The 21,626-nt window shown below is 41.6% G+C and overlaps 4 protein-coding genes, 1 long non-coding RNA gene and 1 pseudogene across 15 annotated transcripts; 4 read left to right on the forward strand and 2 right to left on the reverse strand.

The window, feature by feature from the left end:
- Positions 1 to 796: 796 nt before the first annotated feature.
- Positions 797 to 2,601, forward strand: LOC104432935 (two-component response regulator ARR15). The gene is made up of 5 exons (XM_010045530.3): positions 797 to 1,243; positions 1,355 to 1,431; positions 1,617 to 1,700; positions 1,803 to 1,873; positions 1,968 to 2,601. The coding sequence occupies exons 1-5, from the start codon at positions 1,075 to 1,077 to the stop codon at positions 2,338 to 2,340; spliced, it is 774 nt and encodes a 257-aa protein (XP_010043832.2). The 5' UTR covers positions 797 to 1,074; the 3' UTR covers positions 2,341 to 2,601.
- Positions 2,602 to 5,182: 2,581 nt separating this feature from the next.
- On the forward strand, positions 5,183 to 6,551 carry LOC108959867. Its single transcript, XM_039304079.1, has 2 exons — positions 5,183 to 5,845; positions 5,951 to 6,551. The coding sequence occupies exons 1-2, from the start codon at positions 5,320 to 5,322 to the stop codon at positions 6,079 to 6,081; spliced, it is 657 nt and encodes a 218-aa protein (XP_039160013.1). The 5' UTR covers positions 5,183 to 5,319; the 3' UTR covers positions 6,082 to 6,551.
- Positions 6,552 to 6,813: 262 nt separating this feature from the next.
- On the forward strand, positions 6,814 to 7,500 carry LOC120289338. The gene is made up of 4 exons (XR_005547259.1): positions 6,814 to 6,901; positions 6,987 to 7,076; positions 7,160 to 7,324; positions 7,447 to 7,500. It is a non-coding gene; the product is annotated as an uncharacterized LOC120289338 (long non-coding RNA).
- Positions 7,501 to 7,506: 6 nt separating this feature from the next.
- LOC120289339 (histone-lysine N-methyltransferase SUVR4-like) lies at positions 7,507 to 11,887 on the forward strand. 11 transcript variants are annotated; one of them, XR_005547269.1, is made up of 10 exons: positions 7,507 to 7,667; positions 8,819 to 8,891; positions 8,969 to 9,072; positions 9,869 to 10,011; positions 10,101 to 10,344; positions 10,424 to 10,557; positions 10,836 to 10,990; positions 11,067 to 11,163; positions 11,336 to 11,413; positions 11,494 to 11,887. XR_005547269.1 is itself a non-coding variant. In XM_039304087.1 (3 exons), the coding sequence occupies exons 1-3, from the start codon at positions 8,918 to 8,920 to the stop codon at positions 10,190 to 10,192; spliced, it is 390 nt and encodes a 129-aa protein (XP_039160021.1). In that variant the 5' UTR covers positions 8,898 to 8,917; the 3' UTR covers positions 10,193 to 10,392. The 11 variants fall into 11 exon arrangements, 1 of the variants encoding a protein (XP_039160021.1); XR_005547260.1 differs by lacking the exon at positions 7,507 to 7,667 and adding an exon at positions 8,514 to 8,638; XR_005547262.1 differs by lacking the exon at positions 7,507 to 7,667 and adding an exon at positions 8,514 to 8,638 and having other exon boundaries at positions 9,008 to 9,072.
- An 881-nt stretch (positions 11,888 to 12,768) lies between these two features.
- On the reverse strand, positions 12,769 to 15,317 carry LOC120290132 (annotated as a pseudogene).
- A 1,573-nt stretch (positions 15,318 to 16,890) lies between these two features.
- Positions 16,891 to 20,756, reverse strand: LOC104457091 (protein DJ-1 homolog D). The gene is given in 5 exon segments (XM_039307111.1): positions 16,891 to 17,144; positions 17,612 to 17,974; positions 19,033 to 19,059; positions 19,061 to 19,474; positions 20,682 to 20,756. Coding segments are annotated over 5 exon segments (1,068 nt in total). The 3' UTR covers positions 16,891 to 16,955.
- Positions 20,757 to 21,626: the final 870 nt, after the last annotated feature.

Raw genomic sequence — 21,626 nt, forward strand, 5'->3', positions numbered from 1 at the left:
GGCTTGGGGCCGGCCTCCTCTGTGCGGTGGCTGCTGAGAGAGAAGAGGAAGCTGCAGTTTGGAGCGTCGTACGTTGGGGTTGTGTATTGATTTGTGTGGGAGACGTGGGGTGATTGGTTTCTAAGAGGTTCATCGACCGTCCTAAAATTAGGGCGAGCCAGAACTCCTATTTCCCTCTAGAGCTGGTGGTTCTGATCTTAAAATCAGTGATTGAATCAGTCTTCGATCAGTTTTAGGTTCATGGAATTGGGAACAAAATTGGTTATCCTTAGAATCAACCTTACATCAATTTGTCCATGCTGATTCAATCTAATTCCTGAATTGAGCAGAGCCGGTGGTCACCTTCAGAGAGAAAATAAATGGCAAATTTCGCCAAATATACATATCAAATTTAGAATTTGGAAAAGTAGAAATGTATTCTGTCTTGTTGAAAATTTCACGCATATTTTTTGATAGTTTCGCTTTTTCTTCTATAGGCCAAGATTTTGAGAAGCCTAGCGTGGTCGCTTCTCGTTCGATTCCGTTGTCTGATTTGACGGCGTTCGTCTTCACCTCACCCCTCCCACCACCAGTGCCTGCTCCCGCATTTTGACTTCCTGTAAAAGGCTTGACCATTCAACTGACAAGAAATGAGAGAGAGAAGGGCGCTCCACGAACCGAGCATATATCGCGAGATATCGGGTGGGGACTTAGGTGGATGTCACACCCAAAAGTCGATGTCAGAATCTTTCGCCTGCGAAGCTCAAATCCATTAAAATAATCCCAAGATTTGAGATCTCCTCGACACTGCAAGATTTGATCTCATTTTCAATCCGCAAAAGCGAGATAGACAGAGAGAGAGAGCCAATCGATTGAGAGACGACCAGACAACGCATTTCCTCTCCTTTCTGCCACAAAAGCAAGGCAAATTCCACAGTGATTGTGTAGACATACAGAGAGAGAGCAGAGAACAGGATCCATTTCGTTTTTCGCCTCTCTTGGTCAAGGGAAAAAGCAAAAAGCTGGCGACTTGCATCTTTTTATTAGCTCCATAACCATAACCAGCTGAGTTCCGTCCTCCGAAGCGAGCTGGTGATGGACGGACACGACGTCGTCTCGTGGCGGAGGAGGACGCACGGCATCGACGCCTTGGATTCGCTTCAGCCCTCTTCTGATTCCGGAGAGGCTCACGTCCTGGCCGTCGACGACAGCCTCGTCGATCGGAAAGTCATCGAGCGATTGCTCAGAATCTCTTCCTTCAGAGGTAATCTCTCGTCTTGACTCGCTTGAGTGAGCTGAAATGTGTTATCCTCTTCTTACGAAGAAAAAGAGTTTGGGTTTCCGAGAGATGAACGTTTGGTGCCGTAATTCGTAGTGACTACCGTGGAAAGTGGAAGCAGAGCTCTGCAGTTTCTGGGTCTGGACGAGGACAAAAGCTCCGGTCATTTCGATGTGAGTGGCAGTCGGAAAGTTATTTCATCCTCTTTTCCTAGACATTTATTGCTTTTTTTTCTTTGGTTAATTTGGCTGAACTTGAAAGTGAGGCTGTTGCTCTGTTTTTATAAATGAGCCTGAACAAAACTGTAGCTTTTTTATGAATGAACCTGAACAAAACTGTAGCCGCGTCTGCTTATCAGGGGCTGAACTTGAAGGTGGATTTGATCATCACGGACTATTGCATGCCTGGAATGACTGGATACGATTTGCTCAAAAGAGTTAAGGTCATTATTTTACTCATCAAGGTTCTTTTCTTTCACCAAAAAAGGAAAGAAAAGGTTGGATTTTCGGGAAAATATGACTTCCCAATATCTGTCTAATGGCAGGAATCGTCTGCTTTGAGAGAGATACCCGTAGTGATCATGTCATCCGAGAAGGTCTTGGCACGTATTGACAGGTGTTCTTTTTGCATTTTCCCTTAATTTCTTTCGCCTAATTCGGCAGATTTCTTCTTTCCTATTGTGTGATTTGAATTGGAAGCTGATGGATAGGTGTTTGGAGGAAGGAGCGGAGGAGTTTATCATGAAGCCTGTGAAGCTATCGGACGTGAAGCGATTGAAAGTGTACATGAGGAGAGATTCCGGAGAGAGAAACGAAAGCGAAGCCGAGAACAGAGTGAACGTGAATCCGAAGAGAAAGCTGCGAGAGGAGGAGGACGACGACGACGACAATTACGATGATTCAGATCTCTCGGCGTCATCGCCATCGCCGCCAGCTTGCTCTGTCTCATCGTCGCCACCTTCGGCTTCTTCGTCGTGCCTGTCCTCCCCCTCCATGGCTGCTGCTGCCACCGCCACTGCCGCCGCCACCACCTCGGCATCGACCGCGGATAAAAGATGGCTGAGGATGAACAGCGGTGATTAGAGGCCACGGAATGAGCGATGCAATTTTGCTTTTAATTTCCACTGGATTTTAGTCGTTTTTTTTTTTCATCCTTTTTATCTCTTCTTGATTCAGGTTTTTTTCCCTTTTCTTCCCCGTGATTTACAGAACAGAGGAGTGGTGTCCTGTCTCATTTGGGTAAAATGCGAGCGGGGAAGTAAATAGATGGAAAGGAAGAGTGAAAATGGTGTGGAAGGGGGAATTAATTTCGTGAATATAGACTTATTTTTCAGTCTCGTTTTAGGAGAAATGATATATTTGCTCTCCTAGGTTTTAGGATTACCGCAAGTTGTTCCAACGTTTCAATCCCTTGTAAGTTGCCCACTGAAATTCAAAAGAAGTTTTAGTGTGTCCCTTGATATTATTACCTTCGACTAAATATTGTTTGAAGCTTTGACTTCATCACAGTATGGGATTGATTCGTGATGCCCTGACACGTCACAGTTAACTTAGTGTATTTGTCTTGTTTATTTTACTTTTTCTTAAACATGCATAAGCGTAATTGACCAAAATGACCCAAGAGTTCACGTGGATTTTTTACGAACAGGACAACTTCATTTATTATTTATTTATATATGTGTCAAGCGACAAGTTAGGTATACTAGGAAATTCAAAAAGGTTAGTACCACGGATTATACCTAGTGGTAAGTCGGTCACCCCATCCTAATCTAACTGTACATGCGGTCACTAACTCTAGCCCTTAGCTTGTTCCAAAAAAATCTTCTAAGTTCTCAAAAGTCTAGTTGCCCTCCTACCTCCCTTCTAAGCGGCAAGGCTGTCTTCGTCCCCTAGTTCGTTGGCGAATAGTGGGAGTGGACCCATCGTGCGCCCGTTGATATGGGTGTACATTTCAATGAATCCGAGAGTTACAGACCCCGTCGGTGGCCCTATATCCACAACCAAACGAGACATAATATGGATAAACACCGTGTCTAAGAAATCAGGGTTTATGAACTCATTCTCTTGCCAAGTGAAGTCGATCAGTTCTCCATAACGAATCATAGGGGAGGTAGGTGGGGTCAACATCTCTATGATATGAAAAAATATAGTCAACAATCAATGAGCCTAAATCCAGCAAGCAGAAGTTCTACCGGTCTATACTACATAAACCAATCGCCATACTAACAAGAAAAGCCTTGATATAATGTATAGTAAAGCATCTATTTATCGGAGAACCTCTTCCAAGTAACATAACAAATCAATAAAAGCAATAACTCAATGTAAAGGTACCAAGGTTATATTCAATATGAATTCCCGCTACCATAATCATATAAGGAATGGCATCTTGCATACATCCGCATTACGATGACATCTAGGGGAACCGTGTTACACCCCCTAGGAGTTACCCCTCTAGGCATCCTTACTACAAACCGGGGTATCATTGTCCCAAGGACCAATAGTATTCTCAGTCACACATCCACATCACAATGCGGCAATTCCATAATTCAATTTAAAAAACACATTGACATTACCACTATTTAGGAACTCAAGCGTGAATTTACGAATTCTCAATCATTTTTATCTCCCTAGACTAGCCTAAACTCACCCGCATTGTATTAGACGAATTGCAAGAGGGTCTACATCAAGGTCCGTAAACTAGCCTTATAAGAGCATCCTGCACCTCTAGAAACTACATTGATTGTCTAGGGAAACGGATTTTAAAAATTATGAAACTTTAACATAAGATAGACAATATCTAGAGGGATATTTTTCATAAGACTCCGAGATTGATTCAGTCCATACAGTTCTAAATAATTTTTGTAAACCAAGCCCAAAACGCTAAAAACGCTAAGAATTTCCAGAACACGGTGGAGTAAGAAAATAGATGTTCCACAAATCAAATGAAATCAAAAAATGATCGAAATTTTATTTGTACCAGTATAGAATGTACTCTACAACTTTCATGAAGGATGCTTGTTTAGAATTCTTGGCCGAAAAATCTGTGAAAAATGGAAAGTAGGAAGGGTCGAACCTAAAAACAGATTTCTAACTCTCTAGTTTTCTAAGCATATTTTTGACGTACAAAATTCAAAAATTCTGAAATTAAAGTACGTTATAGAAGGGCCAATGAGGGACGACTTTTGTGAGAACGCCCCACAAAATTTGCATCCCATAAGTTGGTACAAAAGTAGAAAAAGTTCAGGGTTGGGCTAACCCAAACCTAACCTAGGTCCGGCACTAGTTTGGTTCAAATTTTCCACAATCCTTACACGGTCCAATCAGAAACTTGACTACTTCAAACTTGACAATTGAGCTAGACCATGCGATTGGAACTTTTGATCAAAGGAGGATCCAAACAATGCCTACAAAATTTATAGGAAACTATCCTCGTCAGACAACAATTGATCAATATAGGACCGAATGGAGGATATCTACTTGCCTTAGGTCCTAGGGAGCTGCGGTCATGGCTCGGTGAGGCAACGGCGTGACGATACCTGCGACGGCTTGGCTGAGGCGTTACACAGAAGAGGAGGAGGAAGGGGAACGTGTAGTGGACTGCAGAGGAATTAACGAAGCAACCTCTGCTTCGAGCGAGAATGGACAGAGTTTTGTTATACTCTGTTTTCACCGTTTGCTGCTGTTTTTAATTGTGCGGCTTGGTTCTTCGAGTTAGTCGCTGTGACTGACTTGAGCGGCACCGTTGATGCTGGCAAACAGAAGGAGAGCCAGTTGGACAGGCGTGTCTTGCAAGGATACGGCCAAGTGGCAGCATGCGAAGGTGATGAGTTGGCGAGCTGGCGTGGCATGGTCGTGACGGTGTGATGATGACATGGCGCTGAGGTGTCGCCGTGCGGGAGGAGTTGAGTGAGAAAATATTGGGTGGGTTTAACCCAACACGTAGGCGGTGGGTTAAACCACTCAGCGGTCGACGCGTGGCGCCACGTTGGCGAGGGCGTCAGGCGTTCAAAATTCGCGCGGGCCGACCACTCTGACGCTCCCTCTGCTCTGTTCTGCTCTGCGATGCCTGCGCCTGTCAAAATCGTCCTCTCTCTCCTCTCTCTCTCCCCCGTTCTCCGTTCCGTTCCGTTGCGGGGGAGAACAAAAGCCTTTACGAAAGCTGCTTCTCTTCCCCTCCTCTGCTCTCTCTCTCCATTCTCGCCGACGATCTCTCTCTGTCCATTCTCGACTCCGACGCCCCGCCGACGACCTCGCCTCCGCCTCCGCCTCCGCCCCCAACGCCCTCTCGCGACTCCGACGCCCCCGACCCAAGCTGGTTGCCTCGACGCCGACGACGCCACCTCCGCCCCCGACACCCTCTCGCGACTTCGACGCGCCCGACTCAAGTCGGTTGCCTCCGACGCCTCCGACGCCCCCGACGCCGCCTCCGCCTCCACCCCGACGCCCTCTCGCCACTCCGTCGCCCCCGACTCCGACGCCGACGCCCACCTCCGCCTCTGCCTCCGCCGACACCCTTTCCACCTCCGCCGAAGCCTCGACCGATCGTTCGGCTGGGGACTCTGCTCATATCTCACAGCGTCATCGTCAAGTACCGCAGTAGCTTCTTGATCTTTGATTATCTCTGCTCGTTGTTATTCGGGCGAATCTGTTCCGGCGACTCGAGCGCGAGCTGACCTTGTGGACTTCTTCGCAGTGTCATCTGCTGCATTGCTGGGGTTCTGGCTCTGCTTTTGCTGCCGATTCTCACCAAGAACACCTACATTCCAGGTGAGCGCCGCTTCCGATTCCTTTCTCCACTCACTCGCTCGTGACCAACCGGCCTGAAAGTGAACGTGCTTTCCCGGGAGATTCGAACTCTCTATCGAGTGAACGTACCTCGAGGTGTCGGCAGAGGTTTGTGCTGCTCAGTGCGCAATATTTGAAAGAGCGGTGGCGGCTTTAGGTTCAGACTATGCCGCCATATGCATTTTATTTTTTGAAAATTTAGTGTGGACTTAGGAATGCTTGTGAAATTTGAATCCGTGATGGAAATCATGATGATCTTGCTGGAGTGGTATGTGATGAGTGGCCAAACAAATTTTGTGGTTCTTATGCTTTTCTTGGCCAAGCAAATTTTGTGGTAATGTGCTATTGCGTAAGCTTGTCTGTTCCTGTAATCTTGTCTCTGCCGTGACAGGTTTGATACAGTAGGTTAGATTCTATAGCCAGAAACGGAGAGGGAAAGCAAATAGGTTCTGTTGTGAAAATCAAAGAAGTGCACGTCGTTTGTCGGCTAAGGAAGTTTTGTGTATTTAGGATCTGTCATTTTCCCGTGTTACGACACTTTGGGCTTTGATTGCCCACTATATCTGCAAATGAAAATTCAGGGGTGAGAGGGGAAGCAACAAAAAGTGTTTTTCCCTCACTAAAAAAGACTTGGTTTTGTAGAACCTGTGCGGTTGATTTCTTATATTGTGAGCCCTTTGGTTTCCTTTCAAGTCACTCACGCCATGCGGTCACTTCGAGTGTCAAGTGCCTTGCTGCTTCCATCAAGTGGTCCTGGCTGAATTATCTTCCGGGAAGACAACTAGGCTTGTGAAATCTCATGCCTGACAGGACAATTTTGCATGACACTTCTGACCTGCATGTCAAGAGAAAACGCAAGGTAATTCTGATGCTTCTGAGAGCAGAGTATTGTCATCACTTTTTGATATAGATTTAGGGTGACCAAAAATGTCATTTTGTTGCAGATTGAAGAAGCCCAGATCGCAAGGGAAGTTGAAGTTAATGAAAACTGAATTCGCAAAGCACTAGAGAAAGAAAATATTTTGAGGAGAAAGGTTTTCATTTATCACTTAAGGATATGTGAACTTTGTGGAGAAAACTTAGGCATGTACTGATATCCTGTATTTTTCTATTGCAGGCTGAGGAACGAATGAGGAAAGAGATGGAAAGATTTGATCGTGAAAGAAGGAAGGAAGAAGAAAGGTTGATGCGTGAACAGCAGAGAGAGGAGGAGAGATTGCTACATGAGCAAAGGCGAGAATCAGAGTGACGGGAGAAGTATTTACAGAAAGAATCTATTAAGGTAAGTACTTGAGCTTGATATTGCATTTTCACTAGTTAGTTTCTTTTGCTTTATTTGATCGGTTAAGCAGCACCTTTTCTTTTCTTTTTCTTTACCAACTTCTCTGGTTTTTTGTTTGGAAGGCGGAGAAAAAGAGACAAAAGAAGAGCTTCGTCGAGAAAAAGAAGCAGAGAGACAAAAGCTGCAGTGGAGAAGGCCACTGCTGGCAGAATTGCCAAGGAATCCACGGAGCATATGGAGGATGAACAGCTGGAGTTGATGGAATTGGCCGCTGCTAGCAAGGGGTTGCCTTCAATCATTAATCTCGATCATGTCACTATGCAGAACCTTGAGTTGTTCAGAGGTAGGTTTTTATAGCGATTACTGTTAAGACCAGTTTCACTCCATTGATTCCTTGATTATGTGATATTGTTGTTTTAACTAGGATTCTATGGCAGCTAAGAGAAGCTTTTAAATTCCTATGCTCTGTCTTTATCGTGTACCTTAAATTCAGTAAAAGGAAATAGGGCCTGATCCTTTCTAGAAAATTTACCGGTGTTCCATTGTTGTCAAGAATAATTCTAGATATACTAAAGTTATACAATTACCATCATACTAAATGATGTTAACATTGGATATATGAATGAGTCACCACGAATTCCAAGATTTCCATGCGGTCTTTAGATGGTAGTAATAAGCACTTGAAAATGAACAAAAACAAGACCACAATTGATTGTGCTGGAAGTGAAAGGAAGCTGTCAAAAGAACATGAAGATGCTGATTCGCGTAGTATGGTGGTTTTCTCGAAGAGTCAGTTAACTCCTACTGATCTGAGGTCCGTCCATGATGTTAATGACATAGCCAAAGGAGAAGAAAGAGTAAAAATACCATTGGTTAACAAGATTGATGAGCAGTGTCCACCATCCTTTCACTACATACCTCATAGCCTCACTTTCTCTAGTGCTTCTATCAATTTCTCCCTTTCTGAGATCGGAAATGAGAATTGCTGTTCAAATTGTTATGGTGACTGCCTGCCTTCTCCAGTACCCTGTGCTTGTGCATGTGCAAATGGGGGTGAGTTTATATACACTGTGAAAGGTCTTGTAAAGGAAGCTTTTTTGTTGAAGTGTATTTCTGTCAATCGCGACCCTAAAAAGAGCCACCACTTATATTGTCCGGAATGCCCTCTAGAAAAGTCAAAAGATAACAACATTTTAGAACCGTATAATGGGCCACCTGAAGAGAAAATTTATCAAACAGTGCTGGAGAAAGTGTGGTTGTGGTAAACATTGTGGCAATCGAGTGGTGCAGCGGGGCATAAGTTATAATATGCAGGTGAAGAATTGTTTTCGTGTTATTTTAAAGCTTTTGCATGTTGTAGCTCTACTGTCATAATTGGACCTTGTGGTGATTATCATTCTTAAAAGTGTTCCAGTTACTACTGCAGTGAGTGACTTTGTTTCGAACCCTTAAGCTTAAGCCTGTACTCTTTTTGTGACTGATTTTGTCCTTTAGGTGTTTATGACGCCTGAAGGAAAAGGGTGGGGTCTGCAAGCACTGGATGAACTGCCTAAAGGTGCATTTGTATGTGAGCACATAGGTGAAATCAAGGAAATGCATGAGCGAAATTTGAAGAAGGGTGACGCTGCGAAACGTACTTATCAGGTGCTCCTTGATTCTGATTGGAGCTCCATGTGTGTGAAGGATGATGAAGCTCTTTGTTTGGATTCAACGACCTTTGGAAACATTGCTAGGTTTATCAACCATAGGTATTTGTTTGTTTTGAGAAGTAGCATTCTTATGTTTATTTGGTTTTTGAGCTCTTAGATTGTTATTGCATCTGCCTTTAAGATGGAAATTCCTCAATATTGGATGGTTTAATTCGTAAACGTAGCTCCTGGCAGAAAGTTCACTTTTTAAGCATAAGTCCTTTGGTCTAAAGCTTTGAGAATCCAACTTTCAGCTGCGCATTGCAAGCTTATCTCCTAAAACAGCATAAAAATTCAAGACACCTGGAAAGGATTTCCCCTATTCATTCATCGCAGAACTCATGTATTAAACCTGGTGAAACTGAGTAACGAGTACTGTCTCGGAAAGACTTGCTGTTGCATCATTGCTTTTAAAGTAACAAGGAACAATCTCGATGCTTTGAATGTTGATTTGCAAGGGTTTTTTGTTCAGCTATACAACCTCATACTTGAATACAGCCCTGGAAGGTTAGCACTTCTATGTTGGGTGCTCAGTACCTTGCTGTCAAGTTTGTTTTTTGAGGTCATGTGCTCATGCACTTTGAGTTACCAGATTTTATTATAAACTATAGCTCTAAATGCAGATGACTTTGTTCGGAGATAAAATAGTGATCTATTTCTCATGACCACAACACTTTTAACTATAATTAATATCTGATGTCTGAAGCAGAGATCATATCCTTGCTGTCAAGCTGGTTTTCTAGACTCATCTGCTCATGCACTTTTTGTTCACATGATTTTCTCTATAACTGCAGTCCTAGATGTTTGTCTTTCTCCCTTTGTATGGTTACTCATTGATATCTGATGGCTCAAGCAGAGATCAGGGTGAGGTGCTAGCTGAAGCTCTAAAGATGATGCTGTGCATCGATAGGCACTCACTTGACATGCAGAAGGCTGCAGCGTTCATAAAGCGTTTAGCCACATTCTTGTTATGCTTTGAGTCTGCAAAGTCCATGGCTGGTACCCTCTTGGTATCCCATGCCAATTATTTATTTCCTTGATACTAAGATTATCATTCTAATTGGTTACTTGTTTGCCCTTACTCGCAGCCTTGGTCACTTTAAAGCATCTCCTATTAAATGCCGGTTTTTGTTGGAAAATGATCCTGGAGGTGGCTCAGTATCAGGTTCTGTTGCAGTAAGCAATTTACTGCTTCCACGCAGAACCCTTAATTGATGCATGATATGTTGGATTTAAAATGGAGATGAAGGAAGTAAGGCTAAAAAGAGAAGTGTCTCCTTTCTCCGTGATGCAATTTTGGGTGCATAAGAGAGATGAACACATGCTGTCAAGGTTCAGGAAATCTCGTCTCTTGATGTACTTTTAAAGGATGTCATTCATCCCAAGGTATAAACTCCTTTCTCTTTTGCAGGTCCAGAAGGTTCTAAAATTCCACCAATGGAAAAGTCTCAAAATGCTTTAACTATTGGTCCATCATTACGACTTCAAGGATCGTTAGTACCGTTCTTCTCTTTCAAACGGCCATCCCTTGGTCAAGAGAATCAAGTTACCTCCATACCTTCACTGAGATATCTCGCACATTTTATGCTTTTTAAATTGATTATCAAAAAGAAAACATTCAGATTTTTGCCCACTGTATGTGTTATTTCGAATTGCATGATCTCTGTGATTTAATTGTATAAAGTACAATTTGAGATGGAAATTGCTATTAAAATTTTTGAAATAGATGAGCGTTGACGTTGCAAAGATGAATTCTAAATGCCCCCAACTGCAATGCATGAGCTTAAAGCTTTGAGTCATAATTATTAAGCATTTTGTTATAGGTCAAAGTTCTCAACAAACTTGCTTCAGCTCGAGCTTCAGGAGCAGGTAGTAGCAGCAGAGTCTTGACAGATTTGGTAGAGGGTCTAGAAGAAGCAGCTGTTGCTGTAGAATTGAGGTTGAAGATCAACCAGAGTCATCCGGACTTAAAGGGAGGGTACGTGGTTTCTTGGTTTCTAGCAATGTCATTTTCTTTTTCCTTCTCTAAGATCCTGATAGTGTAGAGGTTACAGATCTTTCTGAGACTATGGAGAGGCAGTGTTGAAGCACTTGGAGAACTCTATTGATTTGGACCCAAAGCTTCAGAAAGCTCCAGTAAATTATGAAGGAGTAAGTTTTGAATCGATGAAGTTATTCTTAATAGATTGGACCTCATCATTTCAGCAGCTATTTATATTGTGTATTATCGTGTTCATATGCTGAGTAGACAAGTTAATGCTCTAATTCTCAATTAAAGTACATACGTTCTGAATGCTCCTGGGGATGATTGCTGCTTAAACAGGCCCGGGTATCTGGGTTTGGAGGATGGTTCCTTTTGAGGCTCTTGCTTTATGATCCTGTTCTTCCTCTTAACATTGAGGTAGAGGAATCTCTTACACAAGCTACCATAAAAATGATTTTATTGGATTAAGAATTCAAATCAAAATTTACCTGCTGTAGGCACCAACTCACGATGACGCTGTAAAACTTGGACTTGCCGTGCTTGGGGCTATTAAGGAGTTTGCAGCTTTGGATACATCCGCTTTAGACAAGTTTGTTCAAGTATCATGAGCTGATGATGCAGAGCGCTTTGGTACAAGTATCTTTCGGCACATTATACTGGCAGTTAAAGTCGGCTTTTGCGTCTACCTCTGTACAGTACGTATAATCAGTGCGTCAATCTCTGATTCTGAGGAGGTCCATTTTCCATATGGTTTTCGTCACTGGCACTCAAAATACTACTTGATGGCTATGTTTACTTTAGTTTTTACTTATGTTCCATGTATGCAACAGAGATGTTCTGATAAATAAGAAACGTTCTTCGACTACAGAATTTTTCGGAGGGATGTTTGAAGTTGTGATGCAACTAGTTTTTCTCGTTTTTATAATGTTCGATTAATTTTGATTGCGTGTATCTCCTGATCATTGTTCTTTACATGGAATGTGCATTTTCTGTGCTTAAATGTTGTGATGTTTCCCAAAGACATCCCACGCGTCTAATGTTTGTAATGATGAAGACTCATACTGGATGTCTTGATGAACTGACCTAAATCTCTTGTGTCCAACAACTTTGGCTCACGTCCCGTTTCTTTCTGGTTCATGAAACTATTTTCTGAGCGTGAACTTAGTATTTGGGAGGTGGAACAGAGGCTGTCTCTTCCAAGATACTGATTACTTGCCCCGCGGTTGATCTAATATTGAGGTCAAGCGCCATGTACCGCCCCAAATGGGGATCACATCCTCTGAGATTGTAGGCTATGTCATAAAGAGTCGAGAGTTTATCGCGGTTCACAGTGCAAAGGTTTTTTAGTTTCGTCTCTCTTTTACTTTGTAGTGATGGCTGATGATAGCAATGAGGTTCCGCATGATGAAAGCCACCGCATGAACAAGACTATTATTGTACTTCAGCAAAACATACCGAAGCAGAAATTCCAGGAGTTGTCATGTGTGGAATCTCTGCTACTACACATGACAGTCTTCCTACCCATTGTTTACTGTTCTTGACATTAGACAATGCCGTCTTATTGCATACTCCAGGGATTCTTTGGATGTTAATGTTCATTCAATGGATTGGGTCTATAAATGATTACCTTATTGTATTCTGAAAAATCAAAATGAGGAGAAACATGAAAATCATGAGAGCCGCTATAAGGACTTAATGGGAAAAAATAACTATGGGGGAGAGGGAGGAGAAACATGAATCCTGGATCGAGGCAAAGTATTCACCTTCTTAACTTGTATGAATTTATTGGAAAAGAGCATTTGATTCAGGCAAAAAGCAACATAATAAAGTACAGAACCTCCTCTCAGCACCACTTGATTATCGTTCCGCTCTAGCTCAATACTACTACAAAACACGAACGTCACAGCCAAAATCGCAGAGCAAGACTTGCAAATCATGCTCAACGGCTATGAATGATGAAAGACATACATATGTAGTACCATAACTCACACCCACATTACAACTTGAGGAAAACGAACTCCTCAATTGCAGAGATGTCCTCGATCCTCTTCAGAGTCTCCTTGCTGGGCTGGTCATCAACTCCAATTGCCATCACGGCTTTGCTTTCGCGGTACCAACGCTCATGAAATTGACATTGACATTCTCTTCTCCCAAAATGCTTCCTACTGTGCCAATCATACCTGGCTGATCAACTTGCCTGCACAATATGATGCTTCCCTCCAAGCTCACATCCACTTCGAAAGATCCCACCTTTGTGAGATGTGGGATCCCATCCTTCACCCGCCCCTCAACCGTGATCTCCCCAGAATCTGAAATGGCGCTGGCAAATCTTGATTCCACATTTGCAATCTGAACCTGGACATACTCAAGAGGACTCTCTGGTGAACCATCTAAGATGACCCGCTCCTCTGTTATTCTCAGTCCTCTCTGCTTAGCAGTAAAATCTGCATTGACCAAGTTCACAAAGACATCGGATATGGGTTCAATTATACCCTTAGTAATCATAGCACGGAGTAGTCTAGTGTTGAGATCATCAGGTGCTCTTGTAGAAGCATATGTCACTTTTATGGTTTTTACACCACTCCCACCCCCAACTAATTGAACGGCCAGTCTCCCAAGCTTCTCAGCAAGTACAACAAATGGTTTCAGCTCTGTAAGAACCTGCAGCTAAAAAGGAAATGTATAAAGAACTCAAGATTTATGTTACTCAAGCATATCTTGAGCCAAGTTCTGCCTTCTGGATCTTAAACAAAGCACCCTCAGGCATCAAAATCGTCATTACAGTCATTCAGAGTTACTTGTCTATCACACCACATTATTGGCCCACTTCCTAAAGGAATCGACCAAGGGGAAGCATCTCTTACAGTCTTCAAAAAGCTCACTTCCTCTGCTCATCTTGTACCGAGAGGAAGCTGGATTTGGGCCAAAGCCAAACATCAACGAAATTAAACAATTGTATACATATTGGATGATTCCAATCAACCACCTCAGTAAAAAATGTTTGCCAGAAAAGATCAAACTTCTACTGAGCACTGACAATCATTCTCCTCCACGGTACATATCAAACAATTGGACCAGCATATTTTACGGTCCTCAAAATCTCACTTCCTCTATTCATCTCATACAAAGAGGAAGCTGGATTTGGGCCAAAGCCAAACATCAATGAAATTAAACAATTGTACACATATCAGAAATTTGCAATTGATCGCCTCAGAACAAATCTTTGCCAAAAAAAGATCAAACTTCTAGAGAGCACCCATAGTCATTCTCCTCCAAATCACACATCAAGTAAGTTCCATCACAACAATTATGCATCAGAACCCAAGCCATGATAAGATATGTCAAATACTGAGAGCACATATATTGAAGATCGAGAGGAAACAGATTGGAGGATAAAAAGTTAGAAGTAGACCAAGAGATGCCAAACAGCCAAGTTGTAGAAAAGTTCTTGATACCTCAGCAGGAACCATCGGCACATTGACAGCAGTAGCAGCCAACTCTCCTTTTAGAGCTCCAATGACAGCTTCAGCAATTTCAATAGCCACTCCTTCGTGGCATGTCAAGTGACCGTTTTATATGCTTTCTAATAATATAGAGAAAGTTAAAGTTGGGTAAATTGTAACTGTTCACAAACCTGTGCTTCTGTGGTACTGGCTCCAAGGTGTGGGGTCACCGTGACTCTCTCGTGTTGTACCAACTCGCTGTCCTTCGCTGGTGGTTCCTCCGTGAAGACATCAAGCGCCGCCTGCAACAAGGCTACTATGTGCTTCACCTCCCAAGGCAACAAGAAGGAAACTCAACATTTCAGATATCAGATAGCAATACCTGAGCAACAATTCCAGCATCCAATGCCCTCACAAGAGCTTCTTCATCAATCACTCCTCCACGAGCAACATTGACAATTCGAACTCCTTCATCTTTGCAAAAGTCTCATCATTGAGAACCTTTGATGTAGCAGGTGTTAGGGGCATGTGTAATGAAATGAAATCTGCAGTTGCTATGACTTCATCAAAGCCCACAAGTTCCACCCCCACCGCGCGTGCTTGATCTGCGGGGGCATAAGGGTCATGTGCAATCACATGCATACCAAGACCTTTGGCACGACGTGCGACTTCTGATCCAACCTTTCCAAAACCCATAATGGCAAGCGTTTTCCCAACAAGGGACACACCCACATATTTGTTTCTTTGCCACTTTCCTGCATCAAGCAAAACAACCATATGTCAAAGACCAACATTGGTATAGCCTTAAGAAAATGTTGGCAACTCACTTTGTCCCCTATAAAACTTAAGCATTGACATAACTAAGGAGGCAAAATCCAAAAACCCGTGCACCTCCTACCAATAGTAGCATGACAAGCTGCTTTAGCTCTTGTTTACTGATTGCACAACTCAATTATTCTTCTAGTTTTGCTTTATGGTATGATGTTGAGCAAACATGCATAGTCGTTGAAATTGCTATTCATATTGATCGTGCAGTGCCAAAGGTCAATTCCTTATCTCTAAAGACTTGAAGGCAACCCCTTGCTTGCAGCGGCCAATTCCAAATCTCTCCAGCTGTTCGTCCTCCATAAGCTCCATGGATTCCTTGGCAATTCTGCGAGCAGTGGCCTTCTCCACTGCAGCTTTTCGTCTCTCTTCTTCTTTTTCTCGACGAAGCTCTTCTTTTTGTCTCTTTTTCTCCGCCTTCCAAACAAAAAAACCAGAGAAGTTGGTAAAGAAAAGAGAAAAGAAGAGATGCTACTTAACCAATCAAATAAAGCAAAAGAAACTAACTAGTGAAAATGCAATATCAAGCTCAAATACTTACCTTAGATTCTTTCTACAAATACTACTCCCGTCGCTCTGATTCTCGCCTTTGCTCACGTAGCAATCTCTCCTCCTCTCTCTGCTGTTCACGCATCAACCTTTCTTCTTCCTTCCTTCTTTCATGATCAAATCTTTCCATCTCTTTCCTCATTCGTTCCTCAGACTGCAATAGAAAAATACAGGATATCAGTACATGCCAAAGTTTTGTCCACAAAGCTCACATATCCTTAACACTCAGCACAACTCTTCAAAAAGGAAAAGGAGGAAAAGTGAGGGACAGGGAAAGAAAATCAGTCAATGTCCAAAGTTTTCTCTCGATCTTCTTCGCATTAACAAGTTTCAGTATCCTCTGTTTTCCGCATCCACTCTCATTCCATCCACTTTCCTTCATTTCGCAAACAAAGACTAAAGAGAGAATCGAACCAAAAGGAAACTCCTTTTGTCCCTTGTCACACTTTCATTGAGAACTCATGACGATCGGCGACCCAATGTGAAGGAAGATGGAAAGTATGATGACGAAAACAATGCCGAATACCTCCGATAAAACTCCAACATTCATGCAGAGAATATCCACTTAGGTTTAGTGCGATGGTTAATCTTTCTTTGTTTAATATCAGTTCTAAATGTGACCTTGTAAGCAAAGAAGGTTGTTATATTTAAACGAAATCAATGTCATGAGTTCCCACCCATTGTAAAACAAGGAAGTAGGTACATCGACCGAGCTCTAGTCAGTATGACAGTTGTCCTCCACGAATCAATCGAACAAGAATGCACACTAAACCACAGCGCTAATGAATCGCCAAGTCACACGGATTTGATAATTCAGGCTACCTTTCCTAATACATAACATGAGGAGGCAATTATATTGTTGATGCAGGGAATGACCTCTTAGTAAGACCAAGAAAAGGCTGCAGTGAATGAACGATAGAAAATGTTGGATCAGCGGAGATTGACTAATCAATGTGTCATATTCACTAATCGACCATATATAATAGAAAACTTCCCAGGGCAAAACTCTGTCAACATCCACGGCCATGTACCGTTCCAAGTGATTCACAGAACACACACCTCTCTCATTCTTCCTTCTTATAGCCAGCACGGAAGTAGACTCCATGCTATTTATTTGATACATGTACAAGCACGAACGTCGGCTAAAAGGTTACCTTTATACCCAATAGTGCCATTAACTGAAAAATGAACTCTGGGTGACCAGGCCAAGCCGCTCCTGTGACCAAGTTTCCATCGGTGAAGCAGCGATCGATTGGATCAGGTTCTAACCATGTGGCGCCGGCTAGTACCATGTCGAGCTTCACAGCAGGATATGCTGTACATTTCTTCCCCTGCAACAAATCACGATGAATACACCGGTTATACCCTGATGATCTCAAGATACAATAACACAGAATGCCATTCAACTTCAGAAAATTTTCATGTCAAATGCTAAAACTCAACAGGGCCTCATATTCCACTGGCTCTAATTTCATTTCATCACACTTTAATACCACACCAATCTGTTGAAAAGCCTTATACATTTAAACTTAAATAGCAGATAAGGGACATGTGCCTATCTCCGTGACTTTTTCTGATACATTCTACCTTAGTGTTCGATTGAAATGTGGAGAAGTTCACAATCACAGACGCCAAGAGTCGCAGTTAAAGTAGTCGCCACCACAAGAAGTTCCTCAAGATCAGCATGAGCATTCTCAAAAGACCGATGAATTTATACAGAAACTCCTACAACTGCTACCAGATAACATGCTAATCAACAGTTTTGTCCCATTATTAATATCCATTATCCAGAAACAACCTTGAGAACACCAGCAGCAGCCAAAATCTGCTGCCCATGGCAAATGGAGGCAACTGGCTTCTTGGCCTCCATGAAATCCTTAACTAGAGCAATCACTTTCCCATCCAAGGCCAAATATTCTGGGGCACGACCTCCAAGGATGACAAGGGCATCATAACTTGAGGCATCCAAACCCTCAAAGTCAGCTGTAAGAGTAAAATCATGGCCAGGTTTCTCGTTGTAAGTCTGGTCACCTTCAAAATCATGAATTGCAGTTGGGCAAGTGTCACCACTCTTCTTCTTGGGCCAGACTGCATCAACATGGCACCCTAGAGCTTGAAGAGACTGAAAAGGTACGTATACCTCATAATCTTCCATGTAGTCCTATAATAGCAAGCCATGGGCAAAAGGTTTTATCAAACTCCGCTTAAACTGTATGGCCTCGTGACATGTTAAGTAGAAGCGAGCTCGTGACAAACCGCCCAAATTCATGCACAAGCGCAACTACTCATAATGTCTTTTGCTCCCTTTCAGATAAAGTATAAATTCAACAATATGAGCAATGTAACTCGCTTTTCCTATTTAGTCATTCTTTGATTGAAAAGTGAATTTGATTAGTTGAATAGCAGAAAAATAAAATAAGTTAAATGAACCATCCATCAAGGATAAGGATAAGTATTGGGTCCATGACAGTCTTCACCTGGAATTGCTTAAGAGTAACCAGCCACTTGGAAGGACTACTCCTCCTGTGACAACTAACCCTGACAATCATAGACTCACCTAGAACAGAGATCTGTAATGTTGTTTAAAACAGAATGGCAGTAATTGACCCATGAATTAGATGGAACCAAATGCGGATTTAACTGAGTGGCTCAACTGCTATTTTAATATAAAGAGCTAATCCAATGCAAGCTAGCACCAATTCTTTTCAGGAAATATTTCTCTTGAATAATATTTTCACATATCATAATTACCATACTTCACTTCCATAACTCAAATACCGCTGACTCATCTGTACCACCAGTTCAGACAAGGACACAAGTAAATTCAACTAATCATCCCAATTATGTAATTAACCTGTATAAGCTCAATAAAATGTGTTACAATCCAAAATGACATCACTCTGCACTTTTGCCGTCCATAACTCACTCTCTTGAGAAACTAGAAGCTTTAATTGACAGCCAAACAAAATGCACCGGAAAATGAAAAAAAATTGAGTAATTTATTTGAAAACATTTTCAGACAATACTCTTGGAGCACATTCCAATACCGATATAGAGAGGTTCGGAAGTATCCAGTGATCCATAGCAGAGAACCAGCTCCAAAAAGCTCAAGTAAATAGAAAAAGATGGATTACTAGTCAGTTGAAAAGAAATAGAAGCAGGAACACAAGTCATATACGCCATTACTGCCCAAATGTTCAGTAAATTCTCAACACATACCCCACATAAAAATAAGATCCGTTTTTGCCGACCCAGTAATGCTGCTGCCCAAAGCCTTCACAAAAGACTGGATGAACTCAGGATGTCCAGGGTATGCAACCCCAGTCACAAGATTGCCATCAGTAATACAGTGTGACAGGCTCTCAGGTTCAACCCAGTGAGCACCTGCAGCAATCAGTACAGGTCCCACAGTAGGATATGCTGTGCACTTGCAACCTTTAACAATATTTGCAGCAGCCAAAATCAATTGGCTATGACAAATAGTGGTAATCGGCTTTCCAGCATGAGAAAATTTGCTGACGAAGTCTACAACAGATTGATCCATCGCAAGATACTCCGGAGCTCGTCCTCCTGGCATGACTAGGCCATCATAGTCACTGAATTCGATTTCAGCGAATGTGGCATTTAATGTAAAATTGTGCCCCCGAGACTCGGAATAAATCTGCACAGCGTAGAAGGTAAAGCTCAAAAAGGAGTAATTAACGCCTACAGATTGAGAAAAGACAAACCAATGTCCCAGCTCTTTAAGAGCTCAATGGAGATTAAAGATGATATATGTAAGCAATAAAAGAAATCTATGAGGCTGAAAGTCTGATATGTAAATTATCAAATGTTGTAGTATGGTTTCTTCTATATACACATGAGAAAAGAATTACATGAGTATTTTGATATTGTTAGTATAGATAGATGTTGAAATTATTAAAAAGTTCTCAGTAAACTGAGAAGATATTTTAAATACATCATTGATTTTTTCTTGTGTGTAAGAAAAATAAAAATGTCCATAATCTCCTTGCAATCCACATTACTTCCAAAACAAGCGCCGCATCTTTTGTAACAATGATATGTCCCCATACTGAATGCGTTTGTGAAAATAGAAAATCATACAACATCCCTTTGAATTCCTAGGCTACCACACAGAAATAGATACATTACAGGTCCTCACAGCAATTGGATAGTAGATTATTCCACGGATAACAGAAGTCCAAGGACTTGGATTGCTGAAACTAAAATACAGGTAATGACTTAACAAAATGCTTGAAGCAGAACGGGTATCTAGACGATTTTCCTAGTCAATGAGAGTTAGTTATGGACACTGAGATGTATAAGGCCAATGATAAGAAGACAAGTATGACTGTGAGATGTTGACATATGCTGTAAGGGCAAAGAGTGTTCTCTTTTTTCTTTTTAACCCAAAAATATGAAGAGGACACTTTTTGAATGCTTTGAATTTCATGTGAGAACATGAAGAGACTTGTTCTAAATCATGCTATTGACAGGACTGTCTTCTAGTTCAGTTAGGTCTTTCTATTTTCTTTTGTACTTCATCTAATTTTAATATTTAATGTGAACTTAATGGGTAGCTTGAAATATTTTTCTATTTATACCAGTGCTTACTTATCACGTACTCTTTTTGGACATTAGTTTAATGACTATGATACAATGACATACATGCTCTTCAAGTAATAGCCTTTTTCAACTCGATGTAGATCATGCTCAGCATTTCTAATTTAATTCATCCGCCTCTGCAATATTCACATTGATGTAGAACAATCATAAATGCTTTATGAATTTCCTTTCTTTCTCAAGAACTTGAGATGAGATCACATGTAGATGCTCAAACAGCAGATTCTCACTGTCACCTAGTGTACCTGGGACTCATCTAGCACATTCAATATGATGTAGTTGACAATAACTACCAAGGAGAGAGAAGCGAAGTTTGACATGGCACATGAATTCAATCAATCATTCAACAATAACAGGTCTCATTAAAGTCTGCTAATATCAAGCGGAAAATCAACAAAACTAGGAGTAAGGTTTTATTCCCATCGGGGTTGGCAGTCATGTCATGTAACGCAGGCATCGCTAAGAAAGTGAAATTTCAAAACGCCCATTGTACTTTGGACCATTTAGAAAATGATCAGAGTATGTATATTTTTTCAACTCAATCAGAGGCCATGTACTTCTCAAATAGGCGAAATAGCACTTCTGCAGGTCTTCTGCAAAGAGTCAACATCACTCATGATTGTTTCATCCCTTCCAGCACTATCTTCTTCATCATCATAACATATATCCTGGTCCTTTTCTTCTTCGACGAACTATATCAAAGGAATCCAATAAGAGAAGGTTAATATCGCATCATGGACAATGCACACTTACAATACTCAATCAATGACACGCTAGGGATGAACTTTCGATTAATGTGTCAACTAGTTGCACAAAATTCTCCAGGGCAACATGTAATTGGTTCCAGAAAATTTGTATATGCTGTTTTCATTTACATTTCAGAATGCGGCAGCTTCAAAAACATGTTTGGAAAGACACTGGAAATTATTTTACAACTTCGACAATGGAAAGCATGTTATGAATGAAAAAGAGTTCAAAGCTGAAAATGACATTTTGGTGTATCCAGTATTTATTCATTCTAACAAAAGCACAGATCTTTGGAAGGAAAAAGAAAATTCTATTTTACAGCTTTGATGGAATACAAGCATATACTCCCATTTTTCATCCCGTTAGAGAATTTTCATTTTCATTCACACGTTTCCAAGAAAACAGAAAACAAAAATTAAAATACTACCAAAGTACTTCCACTT

This window comes from Eucalyptus grandis, chromosome 2 (assembly GCF_016545825.1).
Source record: "Eucalyptus grandis isolate ANBG69807.140 chromosome 2, ASM1654582v1, whole genome shotgun sequence".
Classification (NCBI taxonomy): Eukaryota; Viridiplantae; Streptophyta; class Magnoliopsida; order Myrtales; family Myrtaceae; genus Eucalyptus; species Eucalyptus grandis.

Bases quoted from the DNA above. Each gene is read 5' to 3' on its own strand.
- LOC108959867 (XM_039304079.1), top strand. From the start codon at position 5,320: ATGCCTGCGCCTGTCAAAATCGTCCTCTCTCTCCTCTCTCTCTCCCCC. The intron at 5,846-5,950 runs GTACCGCAGTAG...ACTTCTTCGCAG, and splicing joins TCTCACAGCGTCATCGTCAA to TGTCATCTGCTGCATTGCTG.
- LOC104432935 (XM_010045530.3), top strand. From the start codon at position 1,075: ATGGACGGACACGACGTCGTCTCGTGGCGGAGGAGGACGCACGGCATC. The intron at 1,432-1,616 runs GTGAGTGGCAGT...TCTGCTTATCAG, and splicing joins AAAGCTCCGGTCATTTCGAT to GGGCTGAACTTGAAGGTGGA. The intron at 1,874-1,967 runs GTGTTCTTTTTG...GCTGATGGATAG, and splicing joins GTCTTGGCACGTATTGACAG to GTGTTTGGAGGAAGGAGCGG.
- LOC120289339 (XM_039304087.1), top strand. From the start codon at position 8,918: ATGCATGAGCGAAATTTGAAGAAGGGTGACGCTGCGAAACGTACTTAT. The intron at 9,073-9,868 runs GTATTTGTTTGT...TGGCTCAAGCAG, and splicing joins GCTAGGTTTATCAACCATAG to AGATCAGGGTGAGGTGCTAG. The intron at 10,012-10,100 runs GTACCCTCTTGG...CCTTACTCGCAG, and splicing joins GTCTGCAAAGTCCATGGCTG to CCTTGGTCACTTTAAAGCAT.